This window comes from Xenopus tropicalis, chromosome 8, assembly GCF_000004195.4.
Source record: "Xenopus tropicalis strain Nigerian chromosome 8, UCB_Xtro_10.0, whole genome shotgun sequence".
Classification (NCBI taxonomy): domain Eukaryota; kingdom Metazoa; phylum Chordata; class Amphibia; order Anura; family Pipidae; genus Xenopus; species Xenopus tropicalis.
The window spans coordinates 107,147,908-107,171,927 of record NC_030684.2 but is presented as its reverse complement, the minus strand read 5'-3'; the positions used below and the strand labels follow the sequence as shown (position 1 = coordinate 107,171,927).

At 40.3% G+C, this 24,020-nt stretch overlaps 1 protein-coding gene across 1 annotated transcript; it reads right to left on the bottom strand.

The window, feature by feature from the left end:
• Positions 1 to 3,067: 3,067 nt before the first annotated feature.
• synj2bp (synaptojanin 2 binding protein) lies at positions 3,068 to 16,540 on the bottom strand. Its single transcript, NM_001112913.1, has 4 exons — positions 16,416 to 16,540; positions 9,838 to 9,974; positions 8,865 to 8,960; positions 3,068 to 3,904 (listed from the first exon to the last, which is right to left on the bottom strand). The coding sequence occupies exons 1-4, from the start codon at positions 16,471 to 16,473 to the stop codon at positions 3,758 to 3,760; spliced, it is 438 nt and encodes a 145-aa protein (NP_001106384.1). The 5' UTR covers positions 16,474 to 16,540; the 3' UTR covers positions 3,068 to 3,757.
• Between the last annotated feature and the right edge of the window lie 7,480 nt (positions 16,541 to 24,020).

The window sequence follows — 24,020 nt, the reverse complement described above, 5'->3', positions numbered from 1 at the left end:
TCCTATGGACTGCCAGCCTTCTTGCTTCATATTAATATCTTCACATCTGTCTATCATATAGAAACAATCAGTCCCCCAGACATGCATAAAACTGTATATTAAGAGCAGATTCAAGGTAAAATGTGCCTGTGACACTTTCAGTATACTTTATGGCAACTGCCAACAAAGAGACAGCAAAGGTTGGACACACCAGCATTTAATCTCTTTCATAAAAGCACTTTCATATAAAGACAGCAAACCATAACAATACCATTCATGGCATTTGCAAATGTACAAAGCAAAACACACGCAATCTGTGATTTCCCTTTAACCGTTAGCAGCATCTATTCCTCAGATGTATAACTGGCAATAAAGCATTACAGTACTGTAACCACTAAAAGTAGTACCTGCCACCTAGGTCAGTAACAGCAGTGCAGCTTCCCCATCCAGTAACCCTGTCCCAAATGTAGTCCCAACACTATTCCACTATTCCAGGTATCCTGATGACCGTGCATTTATTTGCAGAGGGGTGGTTATTTAGCAGCCAGCAGGTTGGGGTTGGGGGGCATGAGTAATTGATGTGTTCATTTAAAATCCTACATAGACACATAGAGACCAGATTAAAGCAGCTTTAGCGGGGCTAGAGCCAAGCAGGACTACAGAAAAAGGACAGAAACTGTATTCTTGGTACACACAGCCGGCAAGGCCCAAACATGCAGAGGAGGTAGGCAGAAAAGGAACAAGGGTTCTTCACAACACATAGCCAAAAACCTGCAACCAATATGCCCTGCTGACCTGGAGGAGAATGTGCCCCATATGCCATGGGCCCCTTAACATGCTTATTCTATGTTTCCATTATTATACTGAAGCTTCCATAGCACTCTCTTTTTATTCTTTTGGGCTGTATGCACTGGTATAAATATTTTAAAAATGTATATATAGGCCGATGTCACACAGGGCTGATTCTCGGCCTGCGGGAAAACCTCAGGCCAGTACTCAGTCCCCCGCACCCAAAACCATTGTGTTGGCCCCGATGCAGGCACACGCAGCAGTTCTTATTGATGAAATGAAAGAGTTTGCATTTTAAAGCCAATATCTGCCATGTGTGCCTGCACCTGGGCCGACACAGTGGTTCTGGGTGTGGGCAAAGAAGAAGGCTAATGCCAGTTTAGGGGATGATTTGGAAAAATGCAGGCTGAGAATCAGCCACATGTGGCGTCAGCCTTAATCCCTTTCTGTACCCATGATTATGGCTGGCAGCGAAGGAGCCATTCCCTTTTCGCTAAGGGCATTTTAGCCATAGTGGTTCCTCCTGAGAAGAGTTAGGCAATCAAAAGTCTTCATGCTCTCATGATCTCCAGTATATTTAGCTCCACCAATCCCCTAATTACTACTTGGTGGTGAAAATTGCATAAAAAGGGGATTGGTAGCTAAATGTATACCTTGTACTCCCCCACTCCTGAAACTGGTCATAGGAAGCAAAGATGTCAACCAAACAGGCATAACGCCTCTCTAACACAAGGCATATTTAGGGCAATGATACATGAAGCAATTACAGGCACTTAGTCGCTGATAAGTAACAGAACACCTAGTATTACTTTCCCTTCATCTCAATTTCAAGGAACAATACCTTTCTGCTCCCTGACCAGATATCTCCGCCACCAAAGGCTGTCATGTAGGGCTTCCAAAATGAGACCTAGACACTGACTTGGGCAAAATTTTTAGTACATGGAAAGGTACGCAGCAGCATTAGACATTAAAATCTGAGTCTTAGTTGCCCTTTAATGCACTAAAGACTGATTAAATGGAAATGAAAACACATTTGATCAATATCTTTATTTATTGGGCTTCTGCTTAGGATGCCTTTATAATACCACTCTGCTCTGAAATGGTTACTTTCTTCTCTCTGTGAAAGCAAAGCTCGACCAGTTGGCAACCAAGAGATTATGTACCTTTTCCTTTCAGTCTATAAACAGAATCACCATGTGTTCTTGTGCCCACTACTGGCCTTGAATGCCTTATGCAGCAGCACAGTGGTCTGGGGGTGTAGAGGAAACAAAAGATCATTCTGTGGCAGTTTAGCTGCAGGATCCAGGTACACAAATGCTGGGAGACTATTCCTAAATTAATCACATCCAATTTAGCAAGGCTTGATCTTAGCAATGGAAGCTTACATGGCCCAGGGCAGCAGCAAAGCCTGACAGTACCTACTTCCGAATTCTAAAAGAACATAAAAATAATATAGTTGGGCAGGCAGTTTAAACTGAAAAGTATACCTCTTGCACAATCACCCTACAAAGAAGCCACTCTCCCTTGAAGATGCTGATGCAATTTGCACTGCATTGCTCTTTTCCCTCCATATTCAATTATTCAATACATCTCCTGAGCAACCTTTTTTGGGAGTGAACACGAGCACTGATTTTGTCAACAAAGATGAAGACACAATCCTTTTGAGCTCTAGGGCCAATGGGGCATTTTTACATGTGTTCTAGAAATGTAAGTTGTGCCGAATGTATGAGTGCCTTAATCTCAGGGTTTGTCAAAGCTGAAATGATCTCGTATTACTACCCAGATCAGTGACAGCTACTGGCGGAGTTGTAGTTCTAAGCTAGGGTTTGGGATAGGCATGGTGTCCCTGTACCAGATGTGTATGAAAGCGATTAGCTGTAGGGACGCGATCATAGTGGGAAACACCTGCTATATGAAACAAAGTTCCATTATCTGCTACACCAGAAATTATATGTAAAAATGGAACTAAACTCCATTGTGCCACACTTCTACAGCTGTCCCAGCATGCTCACCAAGGCAATATCATAAAAACACTGGGGGCCACAAGTCTAAAGAACACGGTGAAGAAAGATGTAGGAGTTTGCCATTAAGCACCCAGTTGTATCTGTATCACAATGCAGCTTAGTTTGGACAATAATAACTGTATGCACAGCATCTCCACTAGAATCTAGAGCTCACAGAAAATAAAGAGCTGGAACCATACAAATAATTACAAAAATAAAAAAAACTTAAAACCCACAAAATTGCCAAGTCCATTCTGTAAGGCACTAAATACATCCCCAGACTGGAAAGGCACAAGTTAATAAGCATGTTTATTAAAGGCATTCGTGGACACGTCAGGTTATATGGATGTACTAACAAAAACACAATCTTTGGCTGATAAATATAAAAGTAACAACCATGCACTTGATAACTCCTTCCCAACCAGGCATGCCTTTAAACTATCTGGCATTTCCCATAATGCAGTACCCGAGCCTAGTGTGCCAGTCATCTGACTTGCAAGACAGCAAATCTCCATCTGTCAGTTTTTGGGTTCGACTACTATTTGAAATGATAAAATGATCAATATTAAGTATAAAGGTGTGTGTGTGTGTGGGGTGAATACAATACCATTAAACACATTGCACTGGGGAGAGAGAGGACAGAAGCAGTGGGAGTGATTAGTACAGACATAGGGAAGGCAAAGCTGTAGCATTACACCTGATGGAATAGTATCTGACTATGATTGTACCTGGCATCTCCTATTGCTTATCTCCCCACGCTAAAGTAAATACACTTTCAATAGAATCTCACAATGATTGTACATGAAATCTCCTATGGCTTAATCTCCCCCAGCAAAAGGGATATACACTTTCAGGCAGCAGATATACACACCATAACGTGGAGCTATGTGACCGGCTACTGATAATCATATCTATATATAGCTTTATAAGTATATATGAGCAACTTTTCCTATTTAACATAGCTGCTTCTGGCCCTTCGGATTTTTTCACATGCGTTGGCGGTATTTAACTATTGCAAAAATGGCAAAAGCTGCCACAGATAATAACACTGGGATGGCAAGCATCGCTAGAGAAGAGTCTTCTGAGTCTCTCTCACTTCTGGTGCTCAAGGGTCCATTCTGCTGGTTCTGGACCTAAAAAAAAAAAAAAAGAGGAGTTTAAATAATCATATATCACAGTCCTGCTTGATTGCTTTGAAAATGTATTGTTTTTATTTCTACTCCCATACAAACTCTGTACTGCCCCAATGAGACACAAATGGGCGATTCACTCCCACTCTCCCCCCAAATACATTCAGCATTGTATAATGAAATCCTCCTAATAACACCTAAAGTGAAAGCTCATTACCACTCACTAACAGCACCTCCCCACCAGGCCATCACGCACCCCTTGTTTGCACGCCAGCCGTAACAGCCCCCTTATTTCATGTGGTCACTCTTGCTCGCCCAGGAACTTGGAGTGGACACAAGGCAGCAGGATCAGAGTGATTTATGCAATCATTTTTGGGAGGGCTGGGGGTGAATTTTGCTCCACCACACTGTGTCCTAGGCATATGCCTTCACTGCCAATCCCCTTGTTGCAGCGCTGAAAGGAAGGATAAGCAAGAACTTATAATATCTTAATATACATCAATTCAGCATAACATGCACAATGCTGCTGGGGCAACCTAACCCAGAACTGCTCCACACTTGCAGTGCAGAATATTCAAAGGCCAGGGCACACAGACTAACATGTGGGCAACCACACCCCATAGGTTTAATGTGGTTTAGAAAAGAAAAAAAGAAAAAAAATTACTAACATGAACTACAGTAGCCTAGACAACTATACCCAGGTATATATTCTACATAACATGAAAGGATAAAATGATGGTCCAATAAAGTATTAGGGCAGGAATAACAAAAACAAAAATGTTTATGCAAAACCAACTGTGTGTCTGGGCTCAGGCCAACACTGAATTCCATCTCCTTCATGGAGCAGAACAACACAAGAAACACTCTATTTGCTGTGCATAAGCCTTTTGTTTAGCAAGTATGAAATGTAAAACCTCCATGAAAGCAAAATCAATTGGACCCAAAGTACAATCTCAGCAGGGCAATAGCGCTAACATAGATGCTGCAAATGCATGCTGTAACATAGGGGGATCTTTCCATAGCAATCCTAATGATGAAGTCAGAAATCTAGAAAGTTTTAAGGCAACAAACACTACCATCTTACAGCTACAAAGGAAGACGAAATTTTCCCACTTTTTTTTGCCCAGGTTGAATATATGAAAACACTCTACTGGAAGGATCTCCATAGGGGTAGTCTGAAGTTACTAAGGCCTAATATCTGATCTGATGATTTTTCAGGAAGAACATGGCTTGGACAACATAACCTATATTACTAAGTGACATTTTAGGAATACAATCTAACCATGCCATGACCAAAGCCAACAACATTCAACATTCAACACAAGATTCACCAACACCATAAAAAACCCTCCTCCATCTACTCACTCTTCTCCTCCATTTTCCCAAACACTGGGCCAACAATGGCCCAACGTTGCCCTCCCTTTGCTTTTCCTATGAACCTCCCAACACCGACAAATTACTCCCACATCCCCTCTGCCAGTGCTATGTGCAGATATAACAGATTTGGAAGTCATGGAAATAAACTCACCACTTATGCGTAATTGACTTAAAACAGTTTAATGGAATCCTGAGCACTGTGCTATTGGTGGCATACAGAGGTGCCAGTGCTACCACTTTTTGCTAAGTAGAGGCAGCCGAGAGGCTTCACCCAAGACAAGGCTGTCTGCCTTTACCTCCAAATCCTCCAATACCAGTTTAGTAGTGGGCTATTAGCATACTGTTAAATACTGAGCTTCTGTTTGCTCTGCTTTGATGATCCTCCCATACCAATCCTACTAAGCACAGAGTGCTATACAGTGTTACACATTAACATGAGAGTGTTGCAGACAAAACCTGCCACATTTGCAACCCCAAGCATACAGCATAACCAGACATGTGAGGAGCTACCCCAACTGGTCACCCACAGCAATAGCCCAGTCACCCACTCCCCATACCTGGCTGCTAACCCCACCCCAAAATACAGCTGATACAGACAGCACTCAGCAGATTACAGAGGGTGATGGGGGCATGGCCATGGGCATAACAAAGTGCGCCCAATAAAAAGCCTGTTGGGTTGATGTTTCTGCATAAGAGAACTGCTGTTTTAATGACAGAAACTAATTACATTCAGCTATCCAGGCAAGGAAAATTTCCTTTGGAATTAAGAATAAATCTAATTTAATAATGCTAATTAAAGCTAAACAGTAATTTCAGGCACAAGAAACACATCTCAAAGAAGCCGTCCCATTAAATGTTACTGACATCCCAACATCCTCTAGGCAGTTAACAGACTACTCTGTTTTTATACAAATGATGACTTTTATGGCCAATAAAACAATATTATTTTTCTGTCAGCAATTATACCTTGTGAAATGAGATCTCAGGAAAGTGCATATTATTCTGTTTTCTGAAGGCCTTTCCCTACCTAACCTAATTCAGATGAAGGCAACCCCTTCTAGAGCTTAACTGCTAATCCAACATGGTTTTTATCAGAAATCTCAATATTGTACAGACAATCTTAAATGTCCTGTGAGATTTTATATAGCATATTCAATAAATACTGTTCTGCAGCTCACCAAATAAAAAGAGTGCAGGATATCTGTGGTTAAATATGTAAATAAAATTACCAAAAAAAATTTAACATTGGCATATTAGAAAGTGTAATTCTAAGAAACTTTCCAATAAACATTCAGTTGTTCCACAGTTATTTCTCCTGAAAGCAGTCTTTCTGTACTGCTGGTTCTGACTCTACAAACAATGTAGCATGAGCCTTGCAAGCTTCTTTATAGCTCTGTTAAAGAGAAAACATGAGCTCATTCAGTTGGTGTTAGAGAGTGGTGTTGGTGTTAAGTAGAAAAGGGGCATAAATGTACCATATATATAAGTTATTTTACAAAGAAAAGCAGAGTGATGTATTTTGTAAAATAAATAACTCTGCATCAATTGCGCCCAGGAATTTGAGGTGTGCTCCTCCTATTGCATTTCAACTATAATAATATACATTTATTTATTTTACACAGACATACCTGATTCCTCAGATCAAACTGAAACCATAATACTCGTGTAAACCATTTCCCAACTCCCATTAGGCTCACAGTGTAACGCAACCCTGTTCCATTCTAAAGTGATGAATTCTGGGACTTGAAATTCTTCTGCTTCCATAGTGGGTGGTGCAGAGACTCTCTACAAACCGGAGGACTTCAAGTCTTTGAATTCATTACGTCTGAATGAGCTCATGTCATCTAATTAGCTTAGTTCTGCTACACTGCATCAAAAGTCAGAACCACCAGGCAAGGCAGAGGTACATACATACGCAATCTTCCTTCTGGCTGCTGGGATTGTACCACAAAGTAAAGCACAACGAGCACCGATGTGGCAGTTATAGCTGGGACCAGATCTATGGTTTGGAGGATGTATTATAAACGTGATCAATATGTTCTTCATAAAGATGACCAAACCCTGTATGAATTTTGCTATGTGAATGGCCCACATGATGAGAGTGACAGAATTAAAGGCAAACACACCTACTTATAAATAAAAACATTTTACGTTTTTTTTTCTTGGCAGCAGAATTGATTGCCTTGAGCTCAGCTCTCAGAATGAGTCCATCTGGAATCCATTCAATTCAGTAAATCTGGCACAAACAAACCCTGAAGCAACAATAACAGCCTATCTTGCTAGCACAGAGTCAATTGGGAATTAGCAGGAATGCAAAGGATCACGTGTTGAGCAGCCGCTTGCTTCCTGTAATGATGCACAGAGGGTAAAGCCAACACAAGGGGGGCATACAGGGCATGACTTGCCAGTAACTGGCTTAACAACATTAAAATAAGTGCAAAAAACAACCATGGCTCATACTGCACCAACCCACATCTGAAGCTCACTACTATCTTTGGCGTTCCTATACGGAATATAAACTGTTTCCATGACTACAGTAATGAATCACGGATTAGTCGGGAGCTATTCTGGGACCAAAGATTTTTTTCTTTTAACAGGTTTTTAGATAATAAAAATAAAGATTTTCGTGTGCAATTTCTTTCTTATCCATAAAAAAAGAACCCCAGCAATCACACCGAGAGTTACCAATTGGATTCTTTATTCAACAACAAGGCTCGTGTTTCATGGAGGCCACAATTAGATTCATGTTTTTGTGTCATGTAAAGAATAAATAAAATAAACATTATTATAAATAGAAAGAATGTGATGATAAATATGTAAGAATACTGGGGTCAGCCAAAGAAAAATAAGACTAATTACTCAAAATCTTGACTTTTAATCATAAAGTGATGACTTTAAAAAGTAAAAATTTGACTTTGAAAAGTCAAATGTTTCCTTCCATGTTAAAACTGGTTTTACAGTCATTATTATAAGACTAAAAATTAAAAGTATGAGATTTAAAACTCAAAATTATAATATTAAAATAAAAAAAGGCATGATTATTCTGATTTTTTTTCCCTGGCCCCAGTGCTCTTCCGTAGATAAAATCCCTTCCTTGATCAACCTTTTTGGTTTGAGTTTAAAGTTATATGTTTCTCTCCCCATTCTCAGTCATTCACTGTATTATCAACCCCTACTCTTCCCGGACTCACATGTAAGAGCACAGGAAGCACAGACAGGCAAGGAATCTGTTAACCCTCTTTGGACTGGGACTGTGTTCTCAGAAAGTGACTCTTCAGAGTGCTGAGAAACAGAGCCAGTGCCTGCCCCTTCAACAGAAAGCCTGAATATTTATAGAAGTAAAGTACTTTTAATGGAAAATAAATCGTGGAATTTGTTGAGTACTTTGGCTGACTAAAACAGTGTGCAGCCTAGAGAAAAATGCAATAAAAATTGCTTGCAAGCCACTCCTAAGGAATTAACCTTCCCAGGCTATCGGTATTGGAATGTCATGATGGCTTAACATGGACAACACTGTAGATTTACAAAGGATTATGGTATCACCAGAACAAGAATCTGAGCCACCGCAGCAGGAGGTATCACTAACCTTGTGTCGAACCTTCAATACAACATGTTCCCCAGCATTCCTAAACAGATCCACCGCAGCACTGTGCAACAGGTCCTCCAGCTTTACACCATTCACCTGCGCACAGTAAAAATGACAACATATTTCATTCATTGGCCTGGTGTGCTCATAATAAAAAATATTTTTTGGAAAAAATTACCTAAACTGGAACAATTATCTCTAAATGTTAAAAAGAAGTCTTGTTAGAAGAAAGAAAAAGGACTGATCTGATGTTTCTTTGTTTAGGAAAGTCATCTGAGGTTTCTAGAGTCATCAAAACAGTCCTTTTTTTTCTGACAAGTTCCTAGATTGGATTACAGGAACTGACCAGCTGGTGGCGCTTTTGTAACAAAATTCATTATCTTTGCGTTACATATTTTCCTTAATATCTTGGAATGAAATGACTGTAAATTGCAACCAAAAAAAAAAAATGTTTATAATAGCACTATGCTCAATTTTACATACCCTTGGTTTGTAGCCCAAGTCAAGGGCCAAACCAGTCAGCCATTGGCGAGATCAACTACCAGATTTATTATGGCTTATAATGTAAAGGGAATGTGGACCCCTCACCCCCACCCCCCAAAAAAAACTGCTTAAATAATGAAAGCAAAATTTTATTCTAAGCAACTTTCCAATGAATGTATAAAGTTGTTTTTAAAAAAGTATATATATATATATATATATATATATATATATATATATTAAAATAAAGTAATATTTATCTTCTGCTACACTGTTTTAACAGAGAATCGCATCTACAAATGAATTTAAAAAAACTGAAAATGTTTAATTGTAAAATTACATTTTCCTTCGTTAAGGAAAAAAAATTACGTTTGGGTTTCTATTCCCTTTTACAGCTTTTCCCTTTTACCTTATATCTAAGGTTAAAGGCTAGAGTGTGTGGCCTGAAAACATTTAAGTATGTTCCATTGTATGTTGTGACCCTGCCTCTCACCTCCAATATCTGGTCTCCTTCCTGCAACCGTCCATCCGCTGCTGCAGAACCCTTTTCTTTTATGCTACTAACATATATGCCACTGTCGTGGGCTATATAATCCTGGTCCGTGCCACCAATTATGTTGAAGCCAAGCCCTAAGGGGAAATGGATTTAACATAAATTTTTGTTAATAGAGTAGAACTGCTGGTATGTGAGCAAACAGGAAACTTTCCTGGCTAATGGCTGTGGCTTTCCATGGAATAGTTTCCTGATGGTGTCCAGCTTCTCCGATCCATCACTGTAGGACTGCTTCCAGGTTACTGACATTTTTACAATATAATGGCTTGGCTATTGCCAAATGCTATAGACAGGGCCCAGCAACGTGCATAAATAGGACTTCCTATTCTGCCAACCTATCTCTGCCAAGGCTCAAAGTCTCTCATGAAAGCAATGAAAAGCAAGCCCGCTAGGCAAGCAAATGGCTATATACAGTAAATATACAGTACCGCTATATGAAATGAATTACAGCTACATTTTAAATACCTCCATCACCAGGACCATATTTAAGGAACAAATTTCTGGAACATAACTTATGGTCATTCATTATATTATATATAAATACATAAATATTAAATATAATGGGCCTTTAGATAAGTAAATTAAATGGCAGACCTTACCACATTATCAATGTGAGAGCTAGGATTTAATGGAAATTAAGCTCTATGAGAAACTATAATGCCAAAGCAGAACTACCTTGGATTATCCAGTGCAATTTCAATGCATATGTGCATGTGTGATACATAGAGGGTACAGCCATTTTTTTGGCTCCTTATCTGCTCATTAACCATGGGCTCAGTGGAAAAAAGATTTACTGACTATTCAACCTTATTTTACCCTCTATGTAACATTAACGGTAGACATGGTCTTTTCTAGTCGAAGTTCTGATTTTATGGATATTAATCAGGGAACATAATGCCGCAGATATAAACAGAAGCAGAGCTAACAAAAGCAAATTGTTTTGTTAATGGATTGGCACTGCTTTAATGTTGCAATCTGCAAAGTCACAAGTGATTAATATTATAAAATTAAATACTACCAATCCATTTTGTGACAAGACACTAAATTATCTATTCAGAGTTTTGTTATCAAAATCTGCTATGACATTTCGTTTGGCAGATAGAAACTACAGGAGCATTTGGAATGGTAACATAGTAGTTCCCTAGGGGTTTTCCTTTCTTGTAGATTTCACTAGGTATTAGCATGGGCCTTTCATTTCCTCTGCTACACAGTTTTAGATTTGTAGTACAGGTGTGGGATCCCTTATCCGAAAACCTGTTATCCAGAAAGCTCTGATTTATGTAAAGGCCATTTTCCATAGACTCAATTTTAAACAAAAAAATGTTAATTTTTAAAAATGATTTCCTTTTTCTCTGTAATAATAAAACGGTATTTTAACGAAGATATAATTAATCCTAATTGGAGGCAAAACAATCCTCTGGTTTTTTTTGGGTTTCAATTATGTTTTGGTGGGCATAAAATATGGTGATCTAAATTATGGAAAGATACCTTATCCAGAAAAAAATAGGTCCTGAGCATTTACAGTCAAGCTGTGACCACAACTTAGCTACTCATCAGTCATGACACACATCAATTGACCCTGGGCTTTACCCTCTGCTTTCCTTTACATATCTTTACCCTGGACAGTCTGCTTTCTTTCCCTTTACATCTCTATATCCTATTGCCATAATACAAAGGCAAGTACACCCTGATCAGGCCACAAGAGGCTTAAAGCACTCTATAAAAAATGCAGCAGAGATTCAAGTCATGAGTGTAGGTAAGTTTGTTTTGAATGTCTCTCTCTACCCTCTCTCATCTTGTAACCTCTAAGAAAGCTTCACAGTCTCAGAATAAGCAGGGCCAATAGAAGATATTTCCAAAGGGGCTGATTATAAAGTAGGGTGAGTCATTTACCCCCAATGAGCGCACTATTAAACTGAATTGTACATGTCTCTTTTTTGAAGCTAAGAGCAGCCGACACACACACACACAAGTACAGCGTAAGGATTTTCCCAGGCAGGAGTGATTGCATTGTGTTTGCTTTATGAGCTGTATCACAGAGGCTTGCCATTCTGCTTTATTATTGTATGTACAGCACTTAGGTGGATATTTATAAAGCAGTGACAGTTACTACTAAAGCATGTCATTGTACTCTGAATACCTGAATGACAAGCACTATATTGTAAAATGCACTCAGTCCCATTCATTGTACTATTTACTTGACACTGCACTGATCTGAGCAGCAAAAATGCTAATATATAAGCTTTAATGGGGCCTACCAGTGCTATTTGTTTTTTTTATTTGTGAATGGATATGGGAGCAGGAATGCCATGTCAGTGCTTATTAAGGAGAAGAGTGTGACCTTTAACAAACAATGCTTCAACAGCTAAGTCTAAGTAGATGACATCCACTGCCATTCCAGCATCGAGGTTCCTGCTCATCACCTCATAAAAGGCGACTAAATTAGTCTGGCAAGATCTGTTACGCATAAAACCATGCTGGCACAAACTTATAGTATTGTGATTTGCAATGTATTCAACTATCCTATCCCTTATTACCCTTTCCAAAAGCTTTCCTACCACTGATATCAGACTAACAGGCCTATAGCTTGCAGGCTAAGAACAGGATCCCTTTTTGAAAAATTTAACACCATTAGTAATTCGCCAATCTCTCAGCACCATGCCAGACCTCAATGAATCAGTTCTTATTATCAAGTAGCAATATGACTTGACTCAAGAAGTGGTAGATTTTACACTCTGGGGCAATTAAATGGGAACCTATTGGCATGATAGGAAGTTAACATTCTTGTGTGTCTCATGGGAAATAGGCAGTCATTAGCGAGCGATATAGCTTTCACTAAAAAGGCACAAGGAAAGTCTTACAAAATCCTATTTCTGCTACAAACATGCTGAGATGCGCACATACGGATTAGCGGTGGGCCATTTACAGTAAAAGCTTTCTTTTGTACAAAGACAACCGTCAGGGCCCAGCGTCTTGCAGACCCCATTAAACGACAAGTCAGCAGAACCATATCTGTATCAAACTGTTCTAACAGCAGATCCGGAGATTGTGTTTCTTTTTTATAGCACTTTATACTGCAATACCACCAGTGAAAAGAGCATTTAAAGGGCAAGCTAAATTCCACCAGCAGAACAGTTGATCAAAGCATGTTGATATTTTTTAGCATGTTGATATTTTTTTAACATTTTATTATCAACCATTTACCAATACAGAATTGTAACCCTGCTTGACGATTATTTAAAGGGACAATATATAATACAATGCTATTGCAACATAAGTCAAATAAATTAACAAATGTGCTCTATTTTACTATGAAAACTATTTATGTTATTAACAGCTTATGACTGCATATGCACAGTTAAGGTAGCCATACACGTTAAAATCCGCTCGCTTGGCGAGGTCGCCAAGCAAGCAGATCTTCTCCCGATATCCCCACCTACGGGTGGGCGATATCGGGTGATTTCAGGCCAGATATCAGTAGGGCAGGCCCGTTGTTTGTGCCCCTACATGGCCCGATAAGCTGCTGAATCAGTCTAAAGGACCGATATCGGCATCTACAATCGGCCCGTGTATGGCCACCTTTAGTCGCCCCATTCTTTTCCTAACCGGTGCACTGTTTTTGGCTTACAGATAAGGAGGAGATCATATGTGATTAAATAACTTTTCCTCCTCCCACAATCACATTGAAGAATCAAAGAAGTGGGATTTGGTTTAAACCAAAACTGCAATTCAGTTTCACCACTGATAGGTTCAACATTTGACTGCGCTGGCACGCACTATAGCAAAGGAATGGCTTACAAATGGCACTCTAAAGCAGGAGTACAAAACTCCCTTCCAAATACAATAGGCTGGGCTAATGCCATGATGGACTAAGTTTTGCTAACCAATTAAAAATGACTTATGTAATAATAAAAATATTTATTTAAATGAGTCAGGAATGCTTTGGGGAAAATCACCTTGAGACATCACCAATTTTAAAAAGAGATGGAGGAATTATGCCTGCTATCTGTAGGCAATAACTGCGTTACAGGTTTAAATATCTAATAATGGGCCAGATTTAGTTCAGTGAGAAAAAGCTTTATCACATGAAAACTTATGAATGGGATTTAATTTGAGATACAACTCTATTGAAGTCTACAGGAAAAAGGTGGAAGTGAATAAAGAGAAAAGTTTTTCTAAATGAATTGAATGTGATACATATCTGATTTAGGGCTCCTGCACACTTGTCTTATTTATAAAAACAAAATACATTTATATATATATATATAGTACACAGAGAGAAGCACACCCTATACAAGTCCAAATGCCCTTGGTGCAGGTCAAAAACAAAACTATAATAGGAAGAGGGCCGCACACACAGGGACTTGATACAAAAGAAAAAATGTTTTTACTGAAAAAATTCAAACGTTTCGAGCACGACCAGTTCTCTTCCTCAGAGACAAACCTCAGTAGTTTGTTTTTCACTCCAGATGAAGGTTTCTGTGTGAGACCGAAACACTGAGTAATAAACCTTTCTATTTTCACATTTACATTTTACTCACAATTCTTTAAATCCTAGAAGTGTTGTCCTTGTTCCAGTATATATTTATATACCTATAAACTGGACAAGCACACCATTTCACAGCAGTTCTTCTATTCATTCACCATGCGTAAATAGAAGAACTGCTGTGAAACGGTGTGCTGGTCCTGATTGTAGGTATTTGAATATTTTGACTTCAGCACCCACCTGTTAAACTGGTTTAGAGTGTGGACAAACAGCTTGACTTATATATATATATATATATATATATATATATATATATATATATATATATGATATTGTATGCAAGTGTTTGCATATATTATTTAGAAATGTATTTATCCTCTGCAAATAGGTGCATTGGGACTCACACTAATGTACTGTATATACTCGAGCATAAGCCTAGTTTTTCAGCACGCAAAATGTGCTGAAAAAGTCACCCTCGGCTTATACTCGAGTCGGGTGCCATGGGTCCCCTCCGGACTAGCACCCTCTGTCCTTTGTGTGCAAATTAGGCCACCCGCAACCAGACCCCCCAGTGCCCTGGCCTAGGCTCTCGCTCCCATACTTATTTCCCCTTACGTGTCCTCCGGGACCGGGTCTGCTGCCAGTTTGCCAATGTGCAATGAGCGTGGGGTAGTACTCATATTGTTTTTGTTGACCCTCTTCTCCGCTTACAGAGCTAGTTTACTGTTTTTCTTTGCAATATATATTTAAAAACATATACCCCACTGATGCCTCAATTAATGTAATTCTGTTGGTATTTATTTTGATTATTGAAACTTAGCAGTAGCTGCTGCATTTCCCACCCTAGGCTTATACTCGAGTTAATAATTTTTTCCAGTTTTCTTAGGTAAAATTAGGTACCTCGGCTTATATTCGGATCGGCTAATACTCGAGTATATACGGTAAGTGTACCACAGCTTTGGTAAAAGTCCCAATGACACCACTTTCACAATGTAAATAGTCAGCCCAATCTCAAAGCAATCCTTTCGCTGCCTGTAAACCTTGAATGTGATATTTTTATGCTAGAAGAGATATTGTAGTGTACACACCATAATCACCTTTCATCTTCATGCACCGGCATTATCTATCATACGTAATATGCAATGCTTTGCATTTCATTTTTAAAAATGATTTAATCAAGAGTTACAGAATACAAATGGAATCAGATGGCCCTGCTCACTATGGACCTGTAATACTAACGCTGCCTATCTATGATTGCTAAGCTTTTCCTATATTGTTTTTATTCACAATTTGGAGAATGAATGCGGGAGGCAAAGTAACCACAAGTCTTTTTAATCCACCCCCCTAAACATATAAATAGTTATGTTTCACCTATTGCAAATTATAAGGATATATAAGTCACCAAGGAAATCCTTGATAAGATAAGTAATGTGACCCAAAATGACATCACTAGGAACCTATTATAACTATAACATCATATAATATTATATCATAATAATATAACTGATTACATCAATACACAACACAATTTGCAAAAAAAATAATCCCAGAGACTGCAAAAAAAGCATGACACTGGAGGGAAAGCCTAGACTGAGATGTCCCTCCATAAGAGAATTCTGGGAGTTGTAGTTCAGCATATTAGGCATATGCAGTAAGGGGAAGAAGGTAATTTTGGCATTTTGTATAAATAGTGTATATGTATCTTTATATAGCACTGCACAGCCTGTATATGCCCTTTAATCCTGATGCATATATACCTGATAAAGGGGTGAGCTGGCAGCATACACTATCTATATAACAGAGAAGGGCAGGTAGCAATAAGCCTACATGAGGGGGTAGGAGCATACGTATAACTCGGCACTAGTGCCCCACTGTGTGTGCCATTCCCAGGGAAATCAGTGCAGAGAGCTAGGGGGAAGCAGAGGCCCGAAGCTCCCATGACACATCTGTCCGGCAAAACTCCTTCCATTCCGAATAAGTGACTCAAACGGAAGGTGAAGTTCCCTCCCCCTCAACCCCCAATATCCCGTACCTGAGGGCCCCCGAGTAAGAGCGATCTCCTCCACGGCCGCCAGCGCCCCCGCACTCATGTTCGAGCCCCCGCCTGCAGCACCGAGCCCAGGGCTGAAGGTGAGACACAGCCGCCGGGAACTTTCACTTTCTGCCGCACTCACACCCACGTGGGGCCGCGGACTCCCGCTGCATCCTGGGAATTGTAGTTCCACACATCCCGCTATGAGGTAGAAGCGGCGGCACACAATGCTATTTATAAATGGAAAAAGGGCACAGATGCTAAAACCCTTTTAAACCAATGTCTGCGCAGGTGTGGATTGGGTTTAAAATAGATCTTGACAATCTAAGTACACAGAGGCCCCAAAAGCCCCCCTATACTATACAGAATATAGTCTGTGGCATCTTACAGCAGCCTCTCTGGCATTTGTTTCCAGATTCCACAGACTGCCAGTCTGGGCCTGATCTGTGGATGTTTCCTATAGGGAAGGCTGTAGGGTTGCCACCTTTGCAGGGTTTTGAACCTGGACAAAAGGGGTGTGCATAATATTAGGACTTCTACTGGGGGTGCCCTAAGGCTGCCCTCATTCTGCGCCAACCAACCCCCCCCCCCTGCGTGCGAGCACGCATGCGGCTACGCTAAAACACCCATACGGAGCAGTGGGGAGAGGTCCCCATTACTCTGTATAGGAGCAAAAATTTTAAATTTCACTGCAGTGGGGCGGCATGCCCCCCCTAAGTTTGTGCCGCCCTAGGCCCCGGCCTTTGTAGCCTCCTCACAAATCTGGCCTGTGTGCGTGATGAAGTTGGCGCCATGCAACTCTGATGTCATTATACAAACCATGATGACTTTTCTGTTCACTTGATGATTGCTCTTCCCAGAGGCGCTACGATAAGTCGAATTTAAGTTACACACCTCAGCGGCAACGCCACCGAAGTTACCAGGGGCGCTAAGAAGCCACTCCTGGTAACTTTAAGAGCCAAATTTACGATTTCTAAAACAGAAATTCGGCTATACTAATGCAGAGAGCGCAATCACGCTCACGGGACCGAATCGGGCCAGAAATGCCCCTGTGTCAGCCAGATGCAATTCAGAGGGTACTGGCCGGGTGGCAACCCTTAAAGATTGGTGCTTTTTATGTTAGTTAAAGGGGAACTATCATGAATATTTTTTTTATAATATTGAAAATATAAAGTCTAGACAAACATTTTGACACTTTATAGCTTTTAAAAATTTTTGCACCGTTACAAAGTTATGGCTTATTTTTTATCGGTTTGCCAAGAATACACTAGGGGGTCTATTTATGTGCTTACATACCCAAAATACCCTAATAACAATAAAGCCAAAAGATGAAAAGTCACAGTTCTCTATTCACCTATATAGGGGTTTATTGAGCCAAAGGTGAAAAAAAGGTCCCCCCCAAGAATCCTTTGCAAATGCATAGAGAACTGGTCAGATCCCCTCTGTTTCATTGGACAATCACAATAGCAAGTCTCATCTCATTCAGCTATATATGAAGTCTATCATTTCCTCTGAATAAAATATGCATTTGTTAACAAATTCTTGAGTTTGGGAAAAAACCTAAGGACCTAAATGTTGATGCTATATAAACCAGAATAGTACAGTTCTTTGTATGCTAAGTGGTGTAAGTGGTGTGTGTTATTAGTTACTGGAGACCTATGACAAAAGGCCATTGGAGACCGGGCCCATAATGAAATTCAAAATAGGCCCAACATAGTACACAGTAAGACAATGGGACTGTACACAGTTTCATTTAAAAAAAAAAAAAGTGGCCCAGGTATTTAGTACAGGGCCCAGCAGCTCTTTCCCAACCTCTTTATATTGGCCTTTTACAGAATTTTCATAAGTTGGATGCTGGTGTGAAGCCCCATTTACCCTTAGTTCACACCCCAAATGACATCTGACTTTTACTGATTATGTAGCTCCATTGTGTACATCAGCCTAAGCCCAATAAGGGACTTATTGGAACTCAAAGTAGGAGCATTTTATTTTGTGCAGCTCACCACAATGCATTAACCTCTTGAGTCTTGGGGCAGAGGAGCCAGAGGGCAAATTATCAGAAATACAGGCTAAGGTCAAGGCAGGCGGAAATCACGCAGGTCAATAACAGGGTCGAGGTGGAGGCAAGCAGACAATCCAGAAGATGAGCCAAGGGTCAGTAAACAGAAGATCAGGTGAGAATATAGAGAACAACAGATAAGAGAGATGGCACAGAAACACTAAGACACCACAACAACGTACAACTGTAGTATGTAATTATGTAATAGGTGGCAACAAGGGCGACACAGAAGAGAGTATTTGATGCATGCAAGGAATAAAGTGCAAACCTGCCTTGTAATATCCCACTGAAGCCATCAGTATTTAACTAGAAAGGGAAGTTACCAGGGATACCAGCATGGGCACCGGCGGCCCAGTCCGACCCTGCTCTCCCCCCCTGCATCTTGCCATGTATTTGTCCTGCTGTTGGTGTGAGTTTTGTTCTTCTCTTTTATTGGTTGCTGCAGGAGATGCCAGGGTTCAGCACATAAGCAGGGGATGAGGGGCTCTAACACCTGTGAGCTTGTGTTTGAGGACTGCAAGATTCCTGGGGAGTCAGCGCATGAAGGGAGCAGCAATGGAAGAAAGCCCCCTCTCTCCCAATATACTCATTGCTGTGTATTGGACAATATATACAATTGTGCTCAATCTGCAGTGGATATTGTTTCTCCTGCAATCAACTAATTCATTCCTTCCCATGAGCAGATGTGTTTGTCTGTATATAAAATGGATTAATAGCTTTGAGTGGCCTTATATCTTGCACTGGAGTGTTCAGACAGAAACATTGCCTTAAAGGGGTTTGTTTGCCTTTAAAGTAAGTTTCAGTATAATGCAGCAAGTGCTGTTGTGAGACAATTAGCAGTTGGTTTTATTTTTTATTATTTGTGGTTAGCTTCTTGTTTGTCTATCCAGCACCTATCTGGTTGCCAGAGTCTAAATTACCTTAGCAACAGGTGGTGCATTAAATGAGAGACTGAAATATGAATAGGAGAGCCTGAATGAAAAATAAGTACTAAAAAGTAACAAAAACAATAGTTGTTTTTTTTTTGCTGTCAGTGTCAATGACCCCCCCTCCCCTTTTGAAAACTGAAAAGGGAAATAATTCAAAAACTATACAGAATAAAAAATGTAGACCAATTTAAAAGTTGATACAAAGTGGCCATTCTATAACATAGTAAAGGTGAAGGAAAGGCTAAGTCACTTGGGGGTGCCAAAATGTTAGGCACCCCAAAAACATTTTGGCACCCCCAAGTGACTTAGCCTTTCCTTGTCCTTTAAGGTGAACTAACCCTTTAAAAGCACAAAGAATTGACCTGTGAGCCTATGGGTCTAGTACACGAGGGTGCCTTTGTGGAAAAGTAGCACCATATACAGTGGAGGAAATAATTATTTGACCCCTCACTGATTTTGTAAGTTTGTCCAATGACAAAGAAATGAAAAGTCTCAGAACAGTATCATTTCAATGGTAGGTTTATTTTAACAGTGGCAGATAGCACATCAAAAGGAAAATCGAAAAAATAACTTTAAATAAAAGATAGCAACTGATTTGCATTTCATTGAGTGAAATAAGTTTTTGAACCCCTACCAACCATTAAGAGTTCTGGCTCCCACAGAGTGGTTAGACACTTCTACTCAATTAGTCAACCTCATTAAGGACACCTGTCTTAACTAGTCACCTGTATAAAAGACACCTGTCCACAGAATCAATCAATCAAGCAGACTCCAAACTCTCCAACATGGGAAAGACCAAAGAGCTGTCCAAGGATGTCAGAGACAAAATTGTAGACCTGCACAAGGCTGGAATGGGCTACAAAACCATTAGCAAGAAGCTGGGAGAGAAGGTGACAACTGTTGGTGCGATTGTTCGAAAATGGAAGGAGCACAAAATGACCATCAATCGACCTCGCTCTGGGGCTCCACGCAAGATCTCACCTCGTGGGGTGTCAATGATTCTGAGAAAGGTGAAAAAGCATCCTAGAACTACACGGGAGGAGTTAGTTAATGACCTCAAATTAGCAGGGACCACAGTCACCAAGAAAACCATTGGAAACACATTACACCGCAATGGATTAAAATCCTGCAGGGCTCGCAAGGTCCCCCTGCTCAAGAAGGCACATGTGCAGGCCCGTCTGAAGTTTGCCAATGAACACCTGAATGATTCTGTGAGTGACTGGGAGAAGGTGCTGTGGTCTGATGAGACCAAAATAGAGCTCTTTGGCATTAACTCAACTCGCTGTGTTTGGAGGAAGAAAAATGCTGCCTATGACCCCCAAAACACCGTCCCCACCGTCAAGCATGGGGGTGGAAACATTTTGCTTTGGGGGTGTTTTTCTGCTAAGGGCACAGGACAACTTATTCGCATTAACGGGAAAATGGACGGAGCCATGTATCGTGAAATCCTGAACGACAACCTCCTTCCCTCTGCCAGGAAACTGAAAATGGGTCGTGGATGGGTGTTCCAGCACAACAATGACCCAAAACATACAGCAAAGGCAACAAAGGAGTGGCTCAAGAAGAAGCACATTAAGGTCATGGAGTGGCCTAGTCAGTCTCTGGACCTTAATCCAATAGAAAACCTATGGAGGGAGCTCAAGCTCAGTTGCACAGAGTTGCACAGAGACAGCCTCGAAACCTTAGGGATTTAGAGATGATCTGCAAAGAGGAGTGGACCAACATTCCTCCTAAAATGTGCGCAAACTTGGTCATCAATTACAAGAAACGTTTGACCTCTGTGCTTGCAAACAAGGGTTTTTCCACTAAGTATTAAGTCTTTTTTTGTTAGAGGGTTCAAAAACTTATTTCACTCAATGAAATGCAAATCAGTTGCTATCTTTTATTTAAAGTTATTTTTTCGATTTTCCTTTTGATGTGCTATCTGCCACTGTTAAAATAAACCTACCATTGAAATGATACTGTTCTGAGACTTTTCATTTCTTTGTCATTGGACAAACTTACAAAATCAGTGAGGGGTCAAATAATTATTTCCTCCACTGTAGAGTCTGCCACCAAACAAACATGTGGTTTGTTGATATGATAAGGTGCTCATATGTGGGTAGATACCAGGAGTGGACCTTTGTCCTAAATGACTCCTTCCCCAGCTAAAAACTCATAGCGTTTCAATCAGATATTGGTAGGGCAACATCTTCTCATAGAATGTGGTCAGTGGTCAACATGACTGCAAAGGCTTTTCAGATGTTACAGTTGGTAGCCAAAGTAGTGTTGCTGGCCAAGCCAGGGCCGGTATTACAAATATGCTGGCAATGTTCTTGCTGGTAAATTTGTAAAAACTTGTCACTCTGCCCCCAACCTGCCTCAAATCCGACCCTTTTTACTCCAACACTAACCTAATCCTGTGTTGTTTAAGTCCTTGCCAGCCTGGCCCCTCCCCCTTTGACATCACAACTACACCCTGTGACATCACTGTCCCTTCCATTTACATCACTGCCTGTCCACTTGCGGCCCCACCTGATTTTTTTTTAAAAGGTGGCAACCCTAAAGGTGACCATACACATAGTAATTACATTCTTTCCTGTGACCATTGGTCAATTTGTGTATGAAATCAGAATATTTCTTTGTGCGTCTCGTGCCCTTACAGCATCATGCAGGCTGTGTTAGACCATGCAGTTCCCTATCTGCACACCAGAGAGGCCTTTGGGCAAAAAATTGGGCATTTCCAGGTAAAGAAAACTCCTTACCTCAGAAGAAGACTCAAGCTCTACCACAGTGACCTGCTGACAACTGGAAATGGCAGCCCTGAGCCCCAAGACAGCAAGGCCACACACTGATCATTTTTGCACACTTTGTAAAGCAGTGTGAATACAGGGACAAATGCATTAAGGATTTCTGTCCCTACAACAGCCTAGGATCCAGTGGGCAGGAGCAGTGCTTTGATGCCAAGGGTAGCGCCTATAGTCAGTTTCCTGGCATGCCTCTGAGTTGGTACAATTCAAGCACAGCTAAAAGCCCCAAATACATCTTGCCAGTGTGTTTAACCCTTGCTCCAGGACTGCTATATGATTTGCCCTTTATGAGCACAGTAACCTGTACCATTTCTCTTATTATTAGATTTTCTAAACAATGTGGCATGTAGGGGCACTGAAATGGAAATATTGCAAAAAAAGAAATGCGCCCAGCCAAAAAACAAACTAAATTTATAGTTAGTTTTATAGAATAATTTCCTTTTCCTTGTAGTCCATGCAGTATCACATACGGGCAGGATGGGAAAGGATAAGTTAAAAAGCAAGAATCTGTAGCAACCTCTATCCACCCACCAGCAATTTGTGCGCAACGCTGAGACTTTGGTTATTGGGAGGGAATAAATTGTGCTGCTGCATGGACTCCAAGGAAAAGGAAATTACAGCAAGTGTAAATCAAATTGTTCTACTGTATATAGTAGAGAGTGAAACATACTCAAGATCTTTTAATGTGAATCCTTGATATCCAGCCTGTAGTGTTTGGTGAATGTATGCACATTGGACCATGTAGCGAGTAACATACCTAACTATCCATCATACACCTAGCAAGGGATTGTTTAGATGATGTTGATGCTTTAATTTTGGCAGCAAAATGTATGAACAATTTTTCCACTTTCTTTATGTTTTCTGTTTGGAGCAGATATTCTCTGAGTATGCCAAACATCCAGGCAATGCAGTTTTTGTCTAAGCCTTGCTGCAAAATAGCCAAGATGTGGTAAAGAACCAGCATGGCACCAGGATAGACTTTCCTTTTGCAAATCTGAATGGCTACATCCAACAATTCAGGGCGTCTCTGGTTTCTTGGGAAATAATTACAAGGACTTCCATTTTAGGTAGATTACGTATCATATAATGAGAGTCTTTTCAGGAGACAGCAGAAAGACCCATGTTAGAGATGGAGAAGAGCAGTCAACTAAGTGCCAATGCCTGTGATGCTGGTAGGGCATAATTTATTAGCGGATTGACAAAATCCCATATTTTTGTAATGGAAAGATGAAAAACCTTTTTGAAATGTCATGGCCCAAGCATCTTACATAGGATACAGCATCACAAAAACAATAGTCAGGTAAGGATCATTTAATTAATTCAGGGATGGATGCCCTGCTTTACTGTCAGTCAGTGAACCAGAAAAGAAAAACTTCTTTGGTGTTTTTAAACTACTAATATAATGAATTCGAAACAGCACCATCTTCTCTTTGTTATTGTGAATTTTAGTTCACAGTTTCTGGAGGACCACAAGTATAGCTAAACTCAAGCCAAAGTCAGCTATGGGTGGACAACATCAAGCTCCACACAGTTCTTATTGTTGCCCTATCTGATACAGTTAAAAGAAAAGTAACACTAACATTTTTTAAGTAAAAAATCTATTCTACCCTACTCCAATAATTGCCCTATCCTTCTCAGTGTTTATTATTCTGAATTTTTTATTAGAAAATACCTTGTAAAACGTTGCATCTGGTCATGTCAAATACAGCGATACAGAAGATGCAGAATCCACTATGTGACGATCGACATCTCCTCCTAGCCCGACTTTAGAAGTCCGAAGTCAATTGTTTGCCTGTACAGAAGGAAGGCTAGGAGGAGATGTTCATTG